General features: G+C 35.7%; 1 protein-coding gene across 6 annotated transcripts in view; it reads right to left on the reverse strand.

The window, feature by feature from the left end:
• LOC131425598 (kinesin-like protein Klp10A) overlaps positions 1-21,088 on the reverse strand; it is a 112,721-nt gene that overhangs the window by 7,388 nt on the left and 84,245 nt on the right. For all 6 annotated transcript variants that reach the window (XM_058587615.1, XM_058587613.1, XM_058587614.1 and 3 more), the window contains 5 exons: positions 2,142-2,236; positions 1,527-2,071; positions 1,222-1,468; positions 504-1,163; positions 255-429 (listed from right to left, as the gene is read on the reverse strand). In XM_058587615.1, coding sequence (XP_058443598.1) covers positions 255-429; positions 504-1,163; positions 1,222-1,468; positions 1,527-2,071; positions 2,142-2,236 — 1,722 coding nt within the window. The remainder of the gene's footprint in view (positions 1-254; positions 430-503; positions 1,164-1,221; positions 1,469-1,526; positions 2,072-2,141; positions 2,237-21,088) is intronic.

Here is a 21,088-nt window from a genome sequence, read left to right on the forward strand (position 1 = left end):
GCTCAAATATCGTATAATAACCAGCAATTATTTCGACCAATGGATTGACTTTGTACACGCGGGGGTTTCCACCAAAGGCGAAAAATTTTCTGTTAATTAAGACATTCCTACGCTAAATGATCACGCGTTTCAGTAGGGCGATAACGACAACGAAATCTGAAGTTACTACCAAAACTTAAAAAGTACTAGGCGTCTCCCGAACTCCGTTTAAAGGTCGGTATTCCCGACAAATCTACAGATAAATAGCTACTCACCGTCCTGATCATAGTCCACGTAATTGGTCTGCTTGTAAAGCTCCCGAGATTCGGGCAAAAATTTCATCAGGAATTCGTTCACCTTCTGGTGATGATCCACCACTTCCTCCTCGGTTTGCTGCAGGTCCGAAATGGCCGCGTGCTGGTTATACAGCTCAACCGACATATCGTGTTCCTGGTAGAGAAAATAAAACAAACCATCTATGAAAACTGTTCCGACCGCCGGCGAGCTGGTAACAGTAGACTCACATTCAACGACCGCAGCTGGGCCAAATCGTTCTCCGAGAGGACCCCGTTGTTCTTTGGCTCGTCGCTTTCCATCGGTTCAACATCGTCCGATCGCTCGGACGGATCAATGGCCACCAGTTCCTTGACGCGATTGGCATACCGCAGCGTATTCAGCGTGTGCTCACACGAGCTCAGTCCCGGCGAAATCATCGCAATCATACAGGTCTTACTTTTCTCTCCGATGAACGAATCCCGCAGCACCTGGGTGAGCTTGCTGACGCGGAATGGCAAATGGGCATTCTGCTTGCCGAGCGCCCGGATGCACTCCTTCAGTGCCAACAGTGATTTGTTAATCTCCGCTCCCTCCATGCGGGTTTGCCGGTTCGCGGACGATGTATCTGCGCCCCGCTCGTTACCGGCCAAATCGATGAAGGAGAATTTTCCGTGAATTTTAGTGGAACCCTTCGGTCGAACCACCAGCTGAAAGACGGCATGGGATCGCGACGAATTGGCATTGGCCGAAGTTTGGCCCGACGTACGGGTACTGTTGCCATGGTTAATGATACCGAGAACCTCCTCAACCGAATCCACTACCTTCTCGGTAAGTCCGACCACCTGCACCTGCTGTTTGCCGTCCTCGAGGACGCGTAGTTTCTGCTTGTCCGAGAGAAGATCGAATACCTGCGGGGGAAAAATGACGAAAATGATTATGAATCAGGGTTTCAATTGTCACACTAACCTTTCCACTGTAGATCTCGAAAAAGCTTGCCGATACCACCAAATTCAGGTGGGCGTACTTTGCGCTGTGCAGGTAGGCAAACACGTCCTTGGCCGCCATGGCGTAGATACCGTTTTTACAGTCCTGTACTTTCCCGTTGAAATCACCACCCATGGTGTGTGTTTTGCCGGAACCGGTTTGACCGTAGGCAAAACAGGTGGCCATACCACCCTCGAAAATCGTCTGCACCAACGGTTTTGCGGTGTATCTGCAAATGAAAATAGTGTCACCAAATAGGCAATCCACAGTGAAGAGGGGAAACTTACTTGTAAACCAATTCATTGCTGCAGGAATCGTCAAATGCGTAGTCGAATCGAAAGTTGTGATTCTCCAGAAACTTGGTCAGATCAACCTTGGTTTTGGGTTCGTGAACTATCAGCGTATCTTTCGTAGGCACACAAATCACATCCAACTCCTTGCGCATCAGTTCCTTCCGACTGACGGGCCGCTTGCGAACGCACACCGTAATCTGGTGATCTTCGATGGCCTGCCCGTCCAGCAGCGGTCGGAAATCGATTTGGCTCTGGTACTCGCGGATCATCGCCGCCAGTTCCCAGTTCGGATTGCCCGGATCCATGTTCATCAGGGCATTCTTTTCCTCCCGTATGACGGCCTGTTTGGCCCGTCGTTTCTCTCGGTTTTCCTTCAATCGTTCGACCTCCTTGACGACATACGATCGGCGCGAATTCGTAGCGGCCTGGCTGAGCTGGGCTGCCGTCGTCGCCGCCGCCGCCACCGTCGACTGTGCGATTTGACTAACCGCCGACGGGGTCGGCTGGGAAACCATCGACATGCGGCTGCTGGGTTGGGCCTGCGGGGAAGAGGAAGAAGAAGAAGACGAAGATGAGTTTTTTGTTTGCAATGCCGGAATCGATGATTACCTTTGCCTGTTTGGCTTTCTGTGGAGGAATGTTTTCGGACTGGTCCTGCCCGTTGTAGCTTGGTGCCAGTGAGGTTCGTGCTGCTCGGGCAGCTCCTAGAAAAAAAGAAACAAAAATAAACGTAAAATATCAATGAAACAGATTCGTTTGATGGCGTTCGAAAAAAAAATCGCAGTAGACGAGGTGACTACTTCAAAGCCAACTGAGTTATTCTGTCACAGCAACCATTCCCACCTGCCTGACCCACCGTCCGAACCGTGTCCTTGCGTAGATGGACCGGAATTCGTTCCCTCCTCCCCGCGGTCCTAACCATCGTCTTATGTGCTAATGAAAGTTGCATTTTCCGACGAAAGCAAACAGCACACATAACTAAAATCGCCACAAGGTCACATTTGGTGGTTTAACAATAGCCTTCCGCCGATGGGATAAAATTATTCACAGTCAAAAATAGCCAGCCAACGGACACGGCTGACCGGACCGAACCGAACCGGACACGACAAACAGCACAAGTCGACTGCCCAAGTTGACCGGGTCTACCAGCGGCATCAGCAGCGCGTGGCAAAACCGAAGGAAATAAGGAAAATAAAATTTTCGCTACGTAAATAATTGGGCCTCTTCACGCCACGTTTCGTTCGTTCGTTCCTTTGGGTCGTTCGGTGCTCGTTCACGCTCGGTACCCTATCGGAGCGATGGTGATGGTCATCATCACGGCAGAGGCAGAGCTCTAAAACCATACCAGCACAAGGGAAATTGTCGAACTTTTGTGCAACTAATGCAATGCAAGGTTCGCCGTGTGTTTTGGAGAAACAAAGTTAGAAAGTCTCGCTTTCGAAGCCATAAAACTGTACTAGGTCAGGTCTCGCGGGAGGGTCGAACTAGTCGGACAGCCGGAAGTCAATGCCGCCGTACAGGATTCCAATTTGATATGCAAATTACGACCCAGTAGAAAAACGTACGGTCGTTTCTCACGTGCCTACGCCTCGGTTAGTGATGATGATGAGGGATCTAGTTTAGAGCGACTGCAACTCATTCCTATCTTATCTAGAGCACTGTCAGGTCAGGTAACCGGCCACCGAAGATTGCTGTAATAAATGTTAGAAATAAGTGGTGCCGATGATATTACATATTTCTGCAAAATAATTTCAAAATAATCAATGGAGGAGTTCTGTTGCAGCTTTTGTTTCGTTAGACCGGCCCTGTTGCCTGTGAACGTGTTATGACGCAAGTATTTAAAGATAGCCTACATACAGTTATCGTCAGTATTACATAATTCGCATACCTCTAAAGACATTTTTAAAAAACTTTCTTAAGACTTTTTAAACACATTTTAAGAATTTTCTAAAAATTTTTATAGAAATTTTTATGATATTTTTAAAACTTATTTAAAACTATTTTAAGATTTTCTCAATTTGTTGATACATTTTAAGACTTGATACATTTTCTCAAGACTTTTTTAAGACATTCTTTAAACTTTTTAAGGTTTTTCTAAGACTTTCTAAAGACTTTTTAAAGAATTTTTGAAGGCTTTTCAGATATTATGACGACTTTTCGAGACATTTTAAAAAGTCTTTAAGGCTATTTTAAGTCATGTAGGACTTCTTTAAAATTTTCTTAAGGTTTTTTTCAAGCCTTTTAAAAGATTTTTTAAAACTATTTTATGACTTTTGTAAGACTTTCTTAGAACTTTTTTCTAGATTTCTTTAAAGTTATTTTGATTTTTAAAGATTTTTTGAAAACAAAATTAAGACTTAAGATTGTTTTTAGATATATGAAACCTTTTCTAATACATTTTTGAGACTATTGAAAGGCCATTTTAAGACTTTTGAAAGATATTTTTAAAAATATTTGTAAGACATTTTTTAAACATTTTAAGCAACTTTTTGAGGTTTATCTAAGACTTTTTAAAGATTTTTCTATATATATTTTCAATACTTTTTAAAGATTTTTCAAGCCTTGTTTAAAACTATTTCAAGACTTTTGTAAGACTTTCTTGGGACTTTTTTCAGACTTTTTTAAAACTATTTTGATTTTCTTAAGACATTTTTGAAAACATTTTTAAAAATTTTTACATTTTTTTAAGACTTTTGAAAAACTTTCACTTAAGACTCGCTTAAGACATTTTTAATACTTTCTTAAGACTTTTTGAAGACATTTTTGTAATTTTTTTGAGATTTTTCAAGATCTTTTAAAACATATTTTAAAGACTTTTTTAATACTTGTTAGGACATTGTGAACACTTTTAAAAAATATTTTTACGACTTATCAAGTTTTTCAAGACTTTTTTTACAACTATTTTAAGACTACTTCATGATATTTTTAAGACTTTTTAAGGGCTTTTTTACGATTTTTGTAACGTATTTTTAACATATTTTTAAGACTTTGCTATGACTTTTTACGACCTTATTAAGATTATTTTTTAAACATTTTTAAAACTTTTCTGAGACATTTTATGATTTTTTAAAGACTTTTCAAAAACTATTTAAACTTTCACCTAAGACTTTCGTAAGACATTTTTAATACTTTTTCTAGACAACATTCAAGACTTTCTTAAAACATTTTTAATACTTTCTTAAAACTTTTTGAAGACATTTTTGTAATTTTCTGAGGTTTTTCAAGATCTTTTGAAACATATTTCAAAGACTTTTTCAAGACTTATTAAGACATTTTAAACACTTTAAAAATCAATCAAGAGTTCAAGAGTTTTTCAAGACTTTTTTGCAACTATTTCAAGGTTTCTTTATGATATTTTTAAGACATTTTAAGGGTTTTTTTAGGATTTTTGCAAGGCATTTTTAACATATTTTTAAGACTTTGCTATGACTTTTTACGACCTTATCAAGATTTTTCAAAGTTATTTTTTAAACATTTTAAAAACTTTTCTGAGACATTTTAAGATTTTTTGAAGACTTTTCAAAAACTATTTAGACTTTCACCTAAGACTTTCGTAAGACATTTTTAATAATTTTTTTAGACTTCATTCAAGACTTTCTTAAAACATTTTTAATACTTTCTTAAAACTTTTTGAAGACATTTTTGTAATTTTTTGAGGTTTTTCAAGATCTTTTAAAACATATTTCAAAGACTTTTTCAAGACTTATTAAGACATTTTATTAACTTTAAAAATCAATCAAGAGTTCAAGAGTTTTTCGAGACTTTTTTGCAACTATTTCAAGGTTTCTTTATGATATTTTTAAGACATTTTAAGGGCTTTTTCTAGGATTTTTGTAAGGCATTTTTAACATATTTTTAAGACTTTTCGATGACTTTTTACGACCTTTTTAAGATTTTTAAATGTTATTTTTTAAACATTTTAAAAATTTTTCTGAGACATTTTAAGATTTTTTGAAGACTTTTCAAAAACTATTTAGACTTTCACCTAAGACTTTCGTAAGACATTTTTAATACTTTTTCTAGACAACATTCAAGACTTTCTTAAAACATTTTAAATACTTTCTTAAAACTTTTTGAAGACATTTTTGTAATTTTTTGAGGTTTTTCAAGATCTTTTAAAACATATTTCAAAGACTTTTTCAAGACTTATTAAGACATTTTAAACACTTTAAAAATCAATCAAGAGTTCAAGAGTTTTTCAAGACTTTTTTGCAACTATTTCAAGGTTTCTTTATGATATTTTTAAGACATTTTAAGGGCTTTTTCTAGGATTTTTGTAAGGCATTTTTAACATATTTTTAAGACTTTTCGATGACTTTTTACGACCTTTTTAAGATTTTTAAAAGTTATTTCCACGACATTTTCAAAACTTTTCTGGGACATCTATTTAAACACTTTTAAAGACTCTTTAAAGGCTTCAAATATATTTTTAAGACTTTCAATTACTTGTTTAAGACATTCTTATGACTATTATAACACTTTTTAAATGGCTTTTCTAAGACTTTTTTAAAACTATTTAAAGACTTTATTAAGACTTTTGAGATTTTTTAGACTTTTTCAAAACTATTTCCAGACTTTCATAAGTTTTTTTATTCCAGATTTTCCTAATAAATTTTTTTATGACTTTTTATGTTTTTTTAAAGACATTTTCAATACTTTTTTAACACTTCTTAAGGCATTTTAAAACCCTTTGAAAACAATTTCAGCGCTTTGCGAAGATTTTTAAAACTATATTGACAATTTTTAAAGACTTTCTTAAGCCTTTTTTAAGACCTTTTCAAGGCTTTTTAAAGATATTTCAAAGCTTTTTTAAGATATTTTCATGACTTTTTAAAATTTAGTATGACTTTATTTAAAAATGTTTTAAGACTTTTTCAAATTTTTGTAACATTTTTCAAAGGCTTTTTAAAGACTATTCAAAGACTTTTTAAGCCTTATTTGGGACTTTTCAAATAATTTACAAGGACTTTTTAAGATGTTTTAAAGATTTTTTCAAGATATGTTTAAGACTTTTTAAGGCTTTTCTAATACTGTTTAAGATTTTAAGACATTTAAGACCTTTCAAAGCAGTTTTTTTAAAAAAATCAAACCATTTAAAAATTTTTTTTAGGGCTTTTCATTTTTAAGATATTAACATTTTTAAAGAAATAAAAAAAATTTTAAAGATATTTTTATGATTTTTTAAAGACTTTTTTAAACCTATTGTAAGACTTTTCAAAGGTTTAATAGACTACTTTGTTTAGACATTTTTAAAACTTTTTCATGACTTTTTTAACACATTTTTAAGACCTTTGAAGGCATTTCTAAAACTTCTAAGGACTGGTTGAGAATTTTTGAAAGATATTTTTAAGACTTAAGATTTTCTTAAGACATTTTAATGACCCCTCCGGCAAATGACCATTCATGGTAAAAACCGAAGTGAAATAAAATAACATTAATATTAATGATAGGACACTTTAAAGATCTTTTTACATACTTTATTAACACTATTTTAGGACTTTCTTTTTTTAAGGCTTTTCCTAACTTTTGTAAGAAATTTTTCTATTTTTCAAACTTTTCTAAGGCTTTCGTAATGCCTTTTTAAGTCATTTTTAGACTTTCTTAAGGCTTTGAAAGTCTTTCTAGAGATATTTTTAGGACTTTCAAATACTTTTTTTGCCTTCTTAAGACGTTTTGGGACTATTTAAGGACATTTTAAGGACTTTTTCAAGGCTCTTTAAAGGATTTTTAAAATTTTTTTTTTAATTTTTAAGGGCTTTTTCTTCAAAGACTATTTAAAGATTTTTTAATTTTTTTCAAGATTTTTTTAATGACTTCAAAACTTTTCTAACACTTTTCAAGGACATTTTAAACACTGTTCAAATACTTTTTAATCCTTATTCGAGATTTTTTTAAGACTTCATATAGACTATTTAAAGAATTTTTAGGACATTTTTAAGACTTTTAATAATTTGCGACAGTCCAATTTTATTGTCTACCGTCACCGTTCGTCAAAATCCAGTGAGAAAACAAGATGGATGATCCAGCAGTTGGAGCTAAATTTTTAGTAATCATTATCATAAGCTAAACATAAAGAAAGCAAAAAATCAATAGAGTTAACAGAGAAAAATGAGTATTGAAACATCAAAAAATAAAGCGTATTAATAAACAGTGAGAATTAGGGAGTAAAGCTACTTAGTATGAAAATCATATACGGGGTGAACCTATTTTTGTGCATAGGGATCATAACCGTTTTTTATGCTTTATGTTTCGTCAAGGCATAACAGTCAGCGCCTATACATAAGAATGAAAAGTTAAGATCATCATTCAGTAAAAACCATTCAAGCGAAGAGGTTGTGTTTCGATTGTACTGGCTCGTGAGTTAACGGCTGCTACCGAGACAATTCTAAGCTTCAGGTAGTTAAACTGCCCATAGCAAACGCAATATTCGGGGCGTTTCCCGACTGGAAAGCTAGCAACGAAGGCCATCCCGTTCATACGCACAGAGGTGTAGAGACACAGAGGTGCGAGAGCATAGAAGTGACGAGTCACAGAGGTGCCATCGCATAAAGGTGCGAAGACGAAGGGGTGCAAAGGCACAGAGGTGCTAAAGCAACCCAGTGCTGATCTACCAGGTACCAGAATTTGTACGCTGCGTAGGATCAAAAGAGACGGCATATATCGCGAGGTGCTACACTGCAAGCATCGCATTTGATCGCCACCAAGAGCAAAAGCACTGTACCTGGGGTCAGGTACAGCAAGTGCAGTGGTGTTCACAACGACGGCAGAGCAACTGAGATAGCAGTAAACGACAGAAGACTGCCAATTGGAAACAGCAAAAGACTGCCAATTGGAAATCGTTGGAAGAGCTTCACGTCGTTCTTCACGATAAAGGAACAGAGACATCAGCTACAAGGTAGATTTAATTTAATTTATTTTTTATTTCTTATATCTGAAATTTTACTAAACATAAGTTTTTATTTTGGTATTATTAATTTACAAAAAAAATTTAATGTAATGGATGATCTCATGGAAGATCATCCGAATCCGATTCCGGATACTAGTAAAAGTTTAAATACTCCGAGGGCTAAACATTATCCACAGGGTACCACTGGGCCATGGATAGTCTATCTTCGAAAAAAAGAAAAGATTTTAAACTTGATGCAAATTACAAAGGATTTGACATCACATTTCTCTGAAGTTAAAGAAATCTGTAAGGTTAATAGAGATAAAATTCGAGTTGTAGTTAACGACTTGAAACAGGCAAACGATATTGTAACCTGTAAATTATTTGCTATTGAATATCGAGTTTACATTCCATCGAAGGAGGTAGAAATTGACGGTGTTGTGACTGAAGCAAGTCTGACAGCAGATGATTTACTTAAAAATGGAGTTGGCCGTTTTAAAAACTCCATGCTTGAGGGAGTTAAGATACTCGAGTGCAAACAATTGTACTCAGCATCTATTGTCGATGGAAAAAAGTCTTATCGTCCCTCAGATTCGTTTCGCGTAACATTTGCCGGATCTGCATTGCCTAGCCATGTCTATATCGATAAAATTCGTCTTCCTGTTCGGCTTTTCGTACCGCATGTTATGAATTGCACGAACTGTAAAAAATTCGGACATACAGCTACTTACTGTAGTAATAAGTCCAAATGTATCAAATGTCAAGGGCCTCATAAGGATAATCTTTGCGATAAAGATGTTGAAAAATGTGTTTATTGTGGGGAAAGCCCTCATGATGATCTTTCAGTGTGCGCTGCATTTAAGCTGCGTAAAGACAAAATGAAGCTTTCTTTAAAAGCACGGTCTAAGCGCACATATGCAGAAATGCTCAAAACGGTCATACATGTCTCCCCTTTGGAAACCGAAAACGGTTTTTCAAATCTTGCGGAGCCAGAGGAATCTGACTCTGACGGAAATAGTGAAGATACCTCGTTTGTCACTCCTCAAGGGTCTGTTAAGAGGAGATTAACAAACCACAAAATACCAAAAAAGACACCTAAAATTATACCTTCAAAAAAAGATCCCCGTGTTAAAGCTAAAAAGCCAAATTTAAAACCAAAAACTGTGCCTCCTGGTTTGTCAAATTCACAAACCAATCCAGGAACTAGCTCAAGAAAAGACAATAATCCAGTGGGCTCCATTTCACATTCACCAACAGGATTACTGAAATTTTCGGAAATTGTAGAATGGATTTTCGCTGCATTCAATATTTCTGAACCTCTAAAGACCATCATAACAGCATTCCTTCCAATAGCTAGAACTTTTTTGAAACAGTTATCAGCTCAATGGCCAGCTCTTTCAGGTTTTGTATCATTTGATGGATAATTTATCATCCGCCGCAAATGATTCAATCACTGTCCTGCAGTGGAATTGTCGAAGCATCATGCCAAAACTTGATTCATTTAAAGTTTTGTTGCATAGTCAAAAATGTGATGTATTTGCTTTGTGCGAAACATGGCTTACATCAAACATAGCCTTAAATTTTAATGACTTTAACATTATACGTCTCGACAGAGACTCCCCGTATGGTGGAGTGCTTTTAGGAATTAAGAAATGTTATTCCTTTTATAGATTAAACATTCCTTCGACTTCTAGTATAGAAGTTGTTGCTTGTCAAATAAACATTAAAGGAAAGGACATTTGCATTGCTTCGGTATATATTCCTCCAAGAGCTCAAGTTGGACAACGACAGCTTAATGAAATTGTCGAAGCCCTTCCTGCTCCACGTTTGATTTTAGGAGATTTCAATTCGCACGGAATGATGTGGGGTTCCGTTTACAATGATAGCAGATCATCTCTAATATATAATATTTGCGACAATTTTAGCATGACGGTACTAAATATGGGTAGCATGACACGGATCCCAAGACCTCCTGCACGTCCAAGTGCATTAGATTTATCTCTTTGTTCGACTTCAATTCGACTAGATTGCACCTGGAAAGTATTTCCTGATTTACATGGTAGCGATCATTTACCAATCATCATCTCAATTAGCAGTAACAAAGGCATTGCTAATTCAGTTAATATTCCATATGATTTGACAAAAAATATTGACTGGATTAAATACCAAAGTAATATTTCAAGTGTCTTAACTTCAATGGAAGAGCTTCCCCCACTTGAAGAATATGACTTCCTCGTTTGTTCGATTCTGGAGGCCGCAGAACAAGCCCAAACCAAACGATTTCTTGGTCCATCGTCTAACAGAAGACCTCCAAATCCTTGGTGGGACAAAGAGTGCTCAGATGCTAAACACGCGAAACAAAATGCTTTCAAGACGTTTTTAAAACGAGGAGGAGGAACTCCTCAGAATTTTGAAAAATTCTTGGTTTTAGAAACCAAGTACAAGAACATACTTCGGGTTAAGAAATGCAGCTATTGGAGACATTTTGTGGAAGGTTTGTCAAGAGAAACCTCAATGAGCACTCTTTGGAATACGGCCAGACGAATGAGGAATCGTAACGTAGGAAATGAGAGTGAGGAGTACTCGAATCGATGGATATTTGATTTTGCGAGGAAAGTTTGTCCAGATTCCGTTCCTACGCATAGCATTGTTAGGGAGTCTTCTTCAAATGATGATTCCATTGATAGCCCCTTTTCAATGATGGAATTTTCCATAGCACTCATGTCTTGTAACAATAACGCTCCTGGATTGGACAGAATTAAATTCAACTTGGTGAAGAATCTGCCCGACCTCGCAAAAAGACGTTTGTTGGAATTGTTCAACAAGTTTCTTGAGCAAAATATTGTTCCACCTGACTGGAGACAAGTGAAAGTTATCGCCATTCAAAAGCCGGGGAAACCAGCTTCCAATCACAACTCATATAGACCCATTGCGATGTTGTCCTGCATCAGAAAATTGTTCGAAAAAATTATTCTACGACGTCTCGACACTTGGGTCGAGACGAACGGTTTGTTGTCAGATACTCAGTTTGGCTTCCGTAGAAATAAAGGGACGAATGATTGCCTTGCATTACTTTCGTCTGACATCCAAATTGCCTTCGCTCAAAAGCAACAAATGGCATCTGTATTTTTAGACATTAAAGGAGCATTTGATTCAGTTTCCATTGATGTTCTTTCAGACAAGCTCCACCAACATGGACTCCCAGCGGTTATAAATAATTATTTGCACAACCTTTTGTCAGAGAAACGCATGCATTTTTCACATGGCGATTTGGCAACAATCAGAATTAGCTACATGGGTCTCCCGCAAGGCTCATGCCTCAGTCCGCTCCTCTATAATTTTTACGTGAATGACATTGACAGCTGTCTAGTAACCCCATGTACACTAAGACAATTGGCAGATGATGGCGTGGTTTCAGTTACTGGATCCAAAGCTATTGATCTGCAAAAACCATTGCAAGATACCTTAGATAAATTGTCCGTTTGGGCTGTTCATCTTGGTATCGAATTCTCTGCGGAGAAAACAGAGCTGGTCGTCTTTTCAAAAAAGCATGATCCCGCGCAACTTCAGCTTCATATGATGGGAAGAATAATCGAACAGGTTTTGACTTTCAAATACCTCGGGGTGTGGTTTGATTCCAAATGCACGTGGGGAGGACACATTAGGTATCTGATAACGAAATGCCAACAAAGAGTAAATTTTCTTCGAACAATAACAGGGTCTTGGTGGGGTGCTCATCCGCAAGATCTAATAAAATTGTATCAGACAACGATACTTTCAGTGATGGAATATGGATGCGTTTGTTTTCGTTCCGCTGCAAATTCTCATATTATCAAACTTGAGCGAATTCAGTACCGTTGTTTGCGAATTGCTTTAGGCTGCATGCATTCGACACATACAATGAGTCTTGAAGTTCTGGCGGGAGTTCTTCCATTAAAAGATCGATTTTGGGAGCTTTCATCACGCCTGCTAATAAGATGTGATGTGCTGAATCCCATGGTAATTAATAATTTCGAACGACTAGTCGAGCTTCGATCTCAAACAAAATTCATGACAGTATATTTTAACCATATGTCACAGGAAATCAACCCTTCAAGATATATTCCTATCCGTGTCAGCCTCCTAAATGTACCTGACTCAACTTTATTTTTCGACACATCCATGCAGCGCGAAGTGCGTGGAATCCCGGACCACCTACGCTCTATGGAAATCCCAAAAATATTTTCAAGTAAGTTCAGGCATATTAACTCTGAGAAAATGTTTTACACGGACGGATCGCGAATGGAAGAAGCGACAGGGTTTGGTATGTTCAACAATAATGTTTCGGCCTCATTCAAGCTTCAAGAACCTGCATCTGTTTATATAGCAGAGTTAGCAGCAGTTCATTATAGCTTGAATGTAATCGTCACATTATCTCCAAACCATTATTTCCTCTTCACAGATAGTCTGAGTGCAATTGAAGCCATTCGCTCAAACGCTGCTGGCAAAAATGAACCGTTTTTCTTGGGTAAAATAAAACAGTGTCTGAACGACATATTGAATAATAATTATCTAATCACAATAGTTTGGGTTCCGGCTCATTGCTCCATTCCAGGCAATGAAAGAGCCGATATTTTAGCCAAACGTGGTGCTATTGAGGGTGAAATTTATGAGAGACCGATTGCTTTCAACGAATTCTATAGCGCGTCTCGCCAAAGAACACTCGACAAAGGCATGGTTCAGGGGACTGGATGTGAGTAGAGATTTCATTCGTGTGATGTCCAGACTCATGTCCAATCACTACACGTTAGATGCACATCTCCTTCGAATTGGACTTTCCGAGACTAATCATTGTGCTTGCGGCGAAGGTTACCGCGATATTGACCATGTTGTTTGGACATGCGTGGAGTTTCGTGATGTCAGATCTCAACTAATAAATTCCTTGCGTACCCAAGGTAGACTATCCAATGTCCCAGTTCGCGACATTCTTGCTTGTCGTGACCTTCCATACATGAAACTTCTTTATCATTTCATTAAATCCATTGGAGTTCCAATTTAAATTTTATTTTATGTTAAACTGTTTTCTCTTCCATGAGTTCAACCAATAGCCAACTATAGGATATTGAATATAAGTGGTGAACTGATACAAACAATCCTGAAATAGTTATAAGATCATGTACAAAATAAATGTATTTTATTTAATGTAATTAAAATAGCAACTCGCTTGATAAAAACAGTGTTTAGATTAACTAATGAGTACCAACATACTAATATGATATTCGAAATGTATTAGGTTTAAACTACTATGTATTGTGGATGCCACGGCGAAGAAAAACTTATGTATATTGCCTATGAAATAAACGTATTTATGAAAAAAAAAAAAAAAAAAAAGTTAAGATAAAGAAAATCGAAAAATAAAAATAATTAATCAAAAGAGTGAGAAATAGAGAATTCAATAAAGGAAGTACGCTTCACTAAGCAATGGTGGTTTTAATTTATTTGTTTCTTTTGACGAGCCCTGAGATTGCGATAGATTGGTATACTATATTACCTTTTGTATTGAATTTCGTTTGAAATTTCGGTGAGCTGAACGAAATAATTTATTTAATGAGCAGGAAAGTATGCCGAAATAACGCACAGTTCATAGCAATTTTCCAAACTTTAATTGCACCAATTTCAACAAAAACCTTCTGCAAAGCATTTACCGAAGTAGGTCAAACAGAGAAAGTTGTTCCGGGAATCCCATGAATACCGAAGTCAAAGTTTTCTTCAAGTCTTAGAGCACTATTAGTTAAGGGTGCTACGGTAAGGAAGCAAACATTTTTCCTTCTCATCAATTTCATAATGGAAAAATCAATTCTCAACTGAATATCGTTGGTTTAGAATTGAGAAATCCAGTTGTCGTGGTGAGATTGCAGTGCAAACGTGCGATCATTATTTGTACCATTATTGTCATTACAAGACGCATAAAAAAATCAGTTCAATACAAGGACAAGGTCAGTACGGTAATTTATTAGAATACTTATTCTTGTTTCACTCTCATTCACAAGGTAAAGTCGGTAATTCCGGACCAGCTGAAAGTTCATACATCAGTTCTAATAATACAATAATCATTGTTATGGAGTGTAGAACAGTCAATGTAAAATCCGACCTTGTCGGAACTTACAAAGTTCATTCTGTTATCTTCCTTACAATCATTTATCAACAACATTAGCATCGATTCCCGTAATTCCGAACAGCCAGGCATTGGAGCCAATTTCAACATTCACAGCTATTTTACATCACGTGGCACAGACACGATTCCGAAATCGGTGAAGCACAATCCGACGCACACATGAATGATATGGGGAAGGGAAACCTAACGACGAACTTTTACTTCCAAGGATAGCACAGATTCTATTCGACCTGATAACGTGTGAACGGGCCTTCGTGTGTGCCCACACAAGAACTAGGGTAACCTCGAACGTATCCGACATAAAGGTTGAACACGGAAAAAATGGACTCGTTTATCTTTTGTTGGAATGAAATGATATATTTTGTACTTATTATTGGACATTTTTTCTGATTTGGTTCTGATTTTTCAAAAGATTGCAATTTCTCACAGCACACACTAAACTTACACACTTAGAAAAATTGTATAAATTTGAAAAATAAACACACCAAAAGTGGCATATTTAAAAAATCGATCTTTAGAAAAAATAAAAAATAAACGAATATTTTATTCACTCATCGCATCTTGAACTGAGTAATTTTACTAGTTGTAAAACTCACTCATATTATGAATATTGAAATTTAGCATTTGTTTACATACGGTCTTGGTTGTTTTTTTTTACTTGTGTGGATATAGAAAACATTCTTGATTTATAGACTATATTTTTCTCTAAACAATTCAAATTTATGAACTCCATTTGATAAAAATTTTTTTATTCACATTTTCCGAAGTTATGGAATTTCTAGTCATCTGCTACAGAATGCTTGCCAAACAAGAAACATTTTCGGAATCCCGAATCGCTGCCCGAAAAAAAAAATTGGTGAACGAACTTCATCAAGGATTTTTTTAATCAGTGCATTCTAGAGATTTTCTTTTGTTCTAAATGTTTTCGTGAACTTCAAACTGACAGTTGAAATTCTTCCATCGACTAGCACTTCTTTAGTTTACTCTCCACAATGGACCTCAACTGTTCTATTGTCAGCATGCCTTTTTCGCACTGGAACGACGGTTATGAGGTAGTCTCAGTCGCATTCAACCATCCGCAGCGAAAACAGACCGTCTGCGAGGTGTACAATTTCATTTGGATTGGATTCGGGAACTGAGTTCTAAAAATTGAATTTTGGGACGGAAATCAGAACCTTAATTGGAGGTTTTAGGTTTCATTTCAAAATCCAGTTTCATAATTCTGGATTCTGGAACTCGATTTTTGGAGCTGGTTTTTTGACTAGTTTTTGGAGCTGAATTTAGACCTTAAATTTAAGTTCGGAGTTCGTATCCAGAATTCTGATTCAGTAATTCAACGTCAGATTTCTAGGCAAACATTGAAGATATGAATTATAGACCTGGATTATAAAACAAAATTCCAGATCTGAACACCGAGTCAGTAATTTGGAACTGACTTTATCATTATTCGGATCTCACTTCCAGAATTTACTTTCTGAATTCAGTTTCAGATTGTAATTCCTAAATTCAAATTCAGAATTTAAAACCTGCCAGCTGGAATTTTACCCAGAATATGGGTTCTGGAACTAGCTTTTGGAACTGAGTTCAGTTCCTTTATTCAGATTCGTAATTCAAGCTCAAAATTTAGTTCTAGAATGAAATTAGGCTTTGGATTTGAGAATTCTGAAATTGATTTCTGTTCTAGATATTCTTGCACTAAATTCATGAAAAAAAAATTCTTGATCTAGATTTCGGCTTGCCACTGAACTCGGAGCCAGGTTCCGAATTTTGGTCTTAAATTCAGTTCCAGTTCCTGAATTGAAATTCGAAAATGTGAAAGAAACATGTCAGCTTTATTCGTATACACGTCCTCCAGTTATGTCTCTAACATTACCCACCCGAAATTTTTGCCTTTCTCATATAGGCTGTACAATCACAGTGAAAACCGACTTTTGAACTAAAGCCCAGAGGGCCGAATGTCATACATCATTCGACTCAGCTCGACGAACTGAGCTAATGTCCGCAATGTGTGTGTGTGACAAATAATATCATTCGATTTTCTCAGAGATGGCTGAATCGATTTTCACAAACTCAGATTCCGTTGAAAGGTATTAGGGTCGCTATTGAATTTTATCCCGATCCGACTTCCAGTTCCGGAACTACAAGGCAATATTTTTTTCTCGGAAATTTCTAAACCGATTTTTACAAACTAAGTTGCATATATATGGAAGGTCTAGAAATTCTTTAAAAATTCCCCGAAAAGTTGATCCAGATCCGACTGTCGGTTCCGGTATTACAGTGCGATAAGTGAAAAGTTTTCAATTTCATGAGAATTTTTTCAAAAGTGATAACGAAACGAGATGCAAATTATTATAAAATTTACTGGTAAATTCATCTGGTTAGTTAGTGAATATATAAAACTACTTTGGGACTACCAGTCCCCGGTTTCCGCTTCAGAATGCACCGGTAATTGTGAAGAAAGGCTCTAAAAACGGAACTCACTCCGATTTCTCAGCAACGGTTAAACCGATTTTCACAATGGTAGTTACGGTTATGGTAGTTTATACCCAAAGAAAATTTTTGATTTTATTCAAGTTTGAAAAAAAAAACTTGATAGAATTTTCTAGAGGGTGTTTTTAAAGATATGAGTAATACGAGAAAGAAGTAATTTCACCACTATGTGAATTAAAAAAGGTTTTTGAGATCGTAACGACTTTGTCATTCTACAACTGTTTCGGTCGAATTTACATAGTGACACCTTGTTAATCCGGCCCTGGAAAGACAGTCAACGAATCCTCTTTCAGAAACGCTTACAATCTCTTCTGAAATTATTCAATTTGATAAATTTTCATTGAAATTGCTTTTGTCTGTCAAACAAGGAACTTTTTTCGGGAACATTGTCCTGTGTTTATAATTTATTTTGCGGGTTTTCAGATTTTTTATTTTTTTTATTAAAAACACGACAAAAGCAATCGAGCTTCATCATAAAATCACTAGCTATGGAATGTCGTGAAAAATAACAACAAATCTAACAAAAATAAATAAAAATTCGGGATTCGAAATAATTTTACACTTTAACCGACTCACATTGTCCTGAATTCTCATTGCAAGAATCGATTCAAGACGCACACTTTTACCGGTGGCACCATTATGTGAATGTTCTTACTTTATACACTCTAAACGTAATTTAAACGTAACGATTTACGTAAATTTCTTACCTAGGGACCTTTTCTACTTTGCTCATTGTCAACGAATAACAAAGGTTGAACAAGAAAAAATTGGACAGACAATTTTTGATTGAATGAAATGATATGTTTTGTGCTTATTACTACACTAAGTGACAGCATAAAAGGTAAGTAAACTTGGATTTCATCATTTTTCTGTTTATATACGGAATTGGTTGCATTTTGTATTCACTTGTGTAGATACGGAACACGTTCTTGATTTATATACTATATTTTTCGTTAAGAATTTTATATTCACATTTTCCAAAGCTATGGAATTATCAGCATTTTCAGTCTTCTACTACAGAATGCTTGCTAAACAGGAATTGTTTCCGCAACCTCATTGGCCACTTTTTAAGTTTTCAATATTCAGTAAAAGCTTACAATCTCTTCTGAACTCCGTCGATTCTGAGTTTCTGAAGTTACGGAATTGTTTTTTTTTATCCGAAGCTACAGATTGCTTGTCAAACAAGGAACTTTTTCGGAAACAGTGTCTGTGTTTATTGTTTATTTCGGGGGTTTTCAAAATGGTCAAATATAGATTTTGACCGAAAAAGGCCTCGCAGTACATTTTGATTTTTCATTGAAAACACTTGACAAAAGCCTTACGAGCTTCGACAACATCACTAGCTATGATATGTCGTGAAAAATAATCACCAATCTAGCAAAAATGAATTTTTTAACAAATTGCCATTTGGGCTTTGGAATAATTATTCATTTCAGCCGACTAAAGACTTAGCCGGGTTGTCCTGAATTCTCATTGCAAGAATTGATTCGAGACGCACTTTTACCGGTGGCACCGTCATGTGAATATTTCGACATAAGGATACTTTGTTTATACACTCTGAACGTAATTCAATGACATTTCTAAAATAACTTTTTTCCTATCTCACACTGGCCAAAAGTAGGAACTCCCGGTTTACGTAAATTTCTTACCTGGGGACCTTTTCTACTTTGCCCATTGTCAACGAATAACAAAGGTTGAACAAGAAAAAAATGGACGAAAAATATTTGATTGAATGAAATGATATGTTTTGTCCTTATTATTGTCACTTATTCCAAGGTAATAAAACTTAGATTTTCTCTGTTTATATACGGTATTGGTTTTTAACTTGTGTAGATACGGAACACGTTCTTGATTTATAGAGTATATTTTTCGTTAAGAATTCTATATCCACATTTTCCAAAGCTATGGAATTATCAGCATTTTCAGTCTTCTACTACAGAATGCTTGCTAAACAGAAATTGTTTCCGCAACCTCATTGGCCACTTTTTATATTTTCAATATTCAGTGAAAGCTTACAATCTCTTCTGAACTTATTCGATTCGATAAATTACGGAGTAGGTAGTAGTTTAAACAAGGCAGTAATATTCTTTAGTTAGAAATGTACTTGGCCCAGTCACCAATCGAGTATTGGTTTATATTTTTGTAGTTGGACATGGAGAGATGGACAAAACGGTTAATTTCAAAGACCCGATTCAGAACTCGATAGTTCTACCGAAAGGACTACAAAGGAAGAAATAATGAAATTTACACGAGATGTAAATCAATAGTAACATGGAATAGACATGGGTTGAATCGAAATTTTGATTGAAAACCTTCATCGATGCAAAACTAAATTGAATTGCATTGAATTTTCAATGAATATAAATGTATATTTCAATTAACGCTTATTTTGCGATTAAATTTTATTGAAAGGTACAGAATTGTAAAGTAATTTTATGTTTAATTACCTGCTCCAAATATGTGCATGAAAATAGATGTAAATTCACAAAATATTTTTATCTGTGTAGTTCTCCTGAACGGTTCATTCGTTCTTCAGAAATTCGGTGGGTTTCTGCGAGAATCATACGAGAGCAAATGCAATATATATATTATTGGTAACAAACGTATTAAACGCGAGTGAAGTAACTTTTCTGCATGTATTTTATGTACTAATCGTTCATTTTTGTGCATTTTATCAACTTTCGCTAAATTGCATAAATGCATACTACAGCATTAAAAAAAAACAACCGTTTAGAAATATACAGTTAATAATTAACTTTCTTAAGGAATTCAATCACTTTTATTTCGGTTGAAAAAATCGTTATTTAACAAACAATTGTTGTTCATTAATTTTTTCATAAGAACTAGTTCTTTTGAACCTTTGGCGAGTGGATTGCCCATCTCTAGTCTGTACGATCCTTCAGAGTGCTCAGTATGGTTTGTGTGCGTGAGCTGTTGATTATTCCCAACCATGATATCGATCACGCGATACTACTTTCACCACCTTAGCGTGCGTACTCTTTCACTCTTTCACCACCTTAGCGTGCGAGTAGGTCGGATATTCGCGATGCGCGAGCAAAATTCGACGATTTTTTCACAACTGATAAACATATGTCAAAATCAATCAGTGAGCTCGATGCTACACACATGTTAAAGAAAGGGGTATGCAGGTAATTTTAAGTTACGATGAATAAAAAAACGTCAAGTTGGAGTTGACCAAGTTTTATCTGTAGTACCATTTAAAATGTAAAATTAGGTCGCGGATCGACACTTTCATATTGTACGATTCTATCTCACAAAATTGCTTACGACAAATTCTTCCATTTAAATTAGTTAATATGCAGTGAAGCTTGTTTGAATCCACCTTGTGGTGTAATGATATTTTTTCCATATAACTAATGTACTAATAACTATTACTAAGGGATTCTTTTAAGAAAAATTTCTTTTAATCTTCAATAAGAACTAAAAAGTTTGTTTTGGGCTTAAACCAATATAACTTTTTTAAACTTATAAACAGTTTTGAGCCAACTTTATAGAAACTCGTTTTTCATTTTCGCTTTGTATGACGGTTTTGAAATTTAAACACACTTCACCCTGTTATTACGGAAACGGAAGTCGGATACTTACAAAAGTCATTAGCAGTCTATGAAACCTTAAAACTTTTATTTGAGTCTTAATTTGTGAAAACCTACTCAGCTTTCCCTGGAAACAAGGAAGAGAGTTTTTGATTTTCGAGCCTTTGACCACTATTTCTGTTGCTTTTGGAACCGGGAGCTTGGAGCCGATATAGCTGAAATCGGTCCGTTTGGTCAGCAACTAAACAATTTTGAGCCAAATTAAGAAGATTTTTTTCCGTATTTTCGTTTATTTTCTATAAAAAAACTTGAAGTTTTGAAAATATTGGCAAATTTTTTCTAACTGTAGCTTCGTTATTTTTCAATTCACACTTACTAAATTTGTGGGTTTTAAGTTAAGGTTTAAAAAATTTTTTTTTGTTTCGATTATAACAGTTCGGCTGAAAAGTTCGTATCGTTTAATAGAAACACA

Source organism: Malaya genurostris, chromosome 1, assembly GCF_030247185.1.
Source record: "Malaya genurostris strain Urasoe2022 chromosome 1, Malgen_1.1, whole genome shotgun sequence".
NCBI classification, from domain to species: Eukaryota; Metazoa; Arthropoda; class Insecta; order Diptera; family Culicidae; genus Malaya; species Malaya genurostris.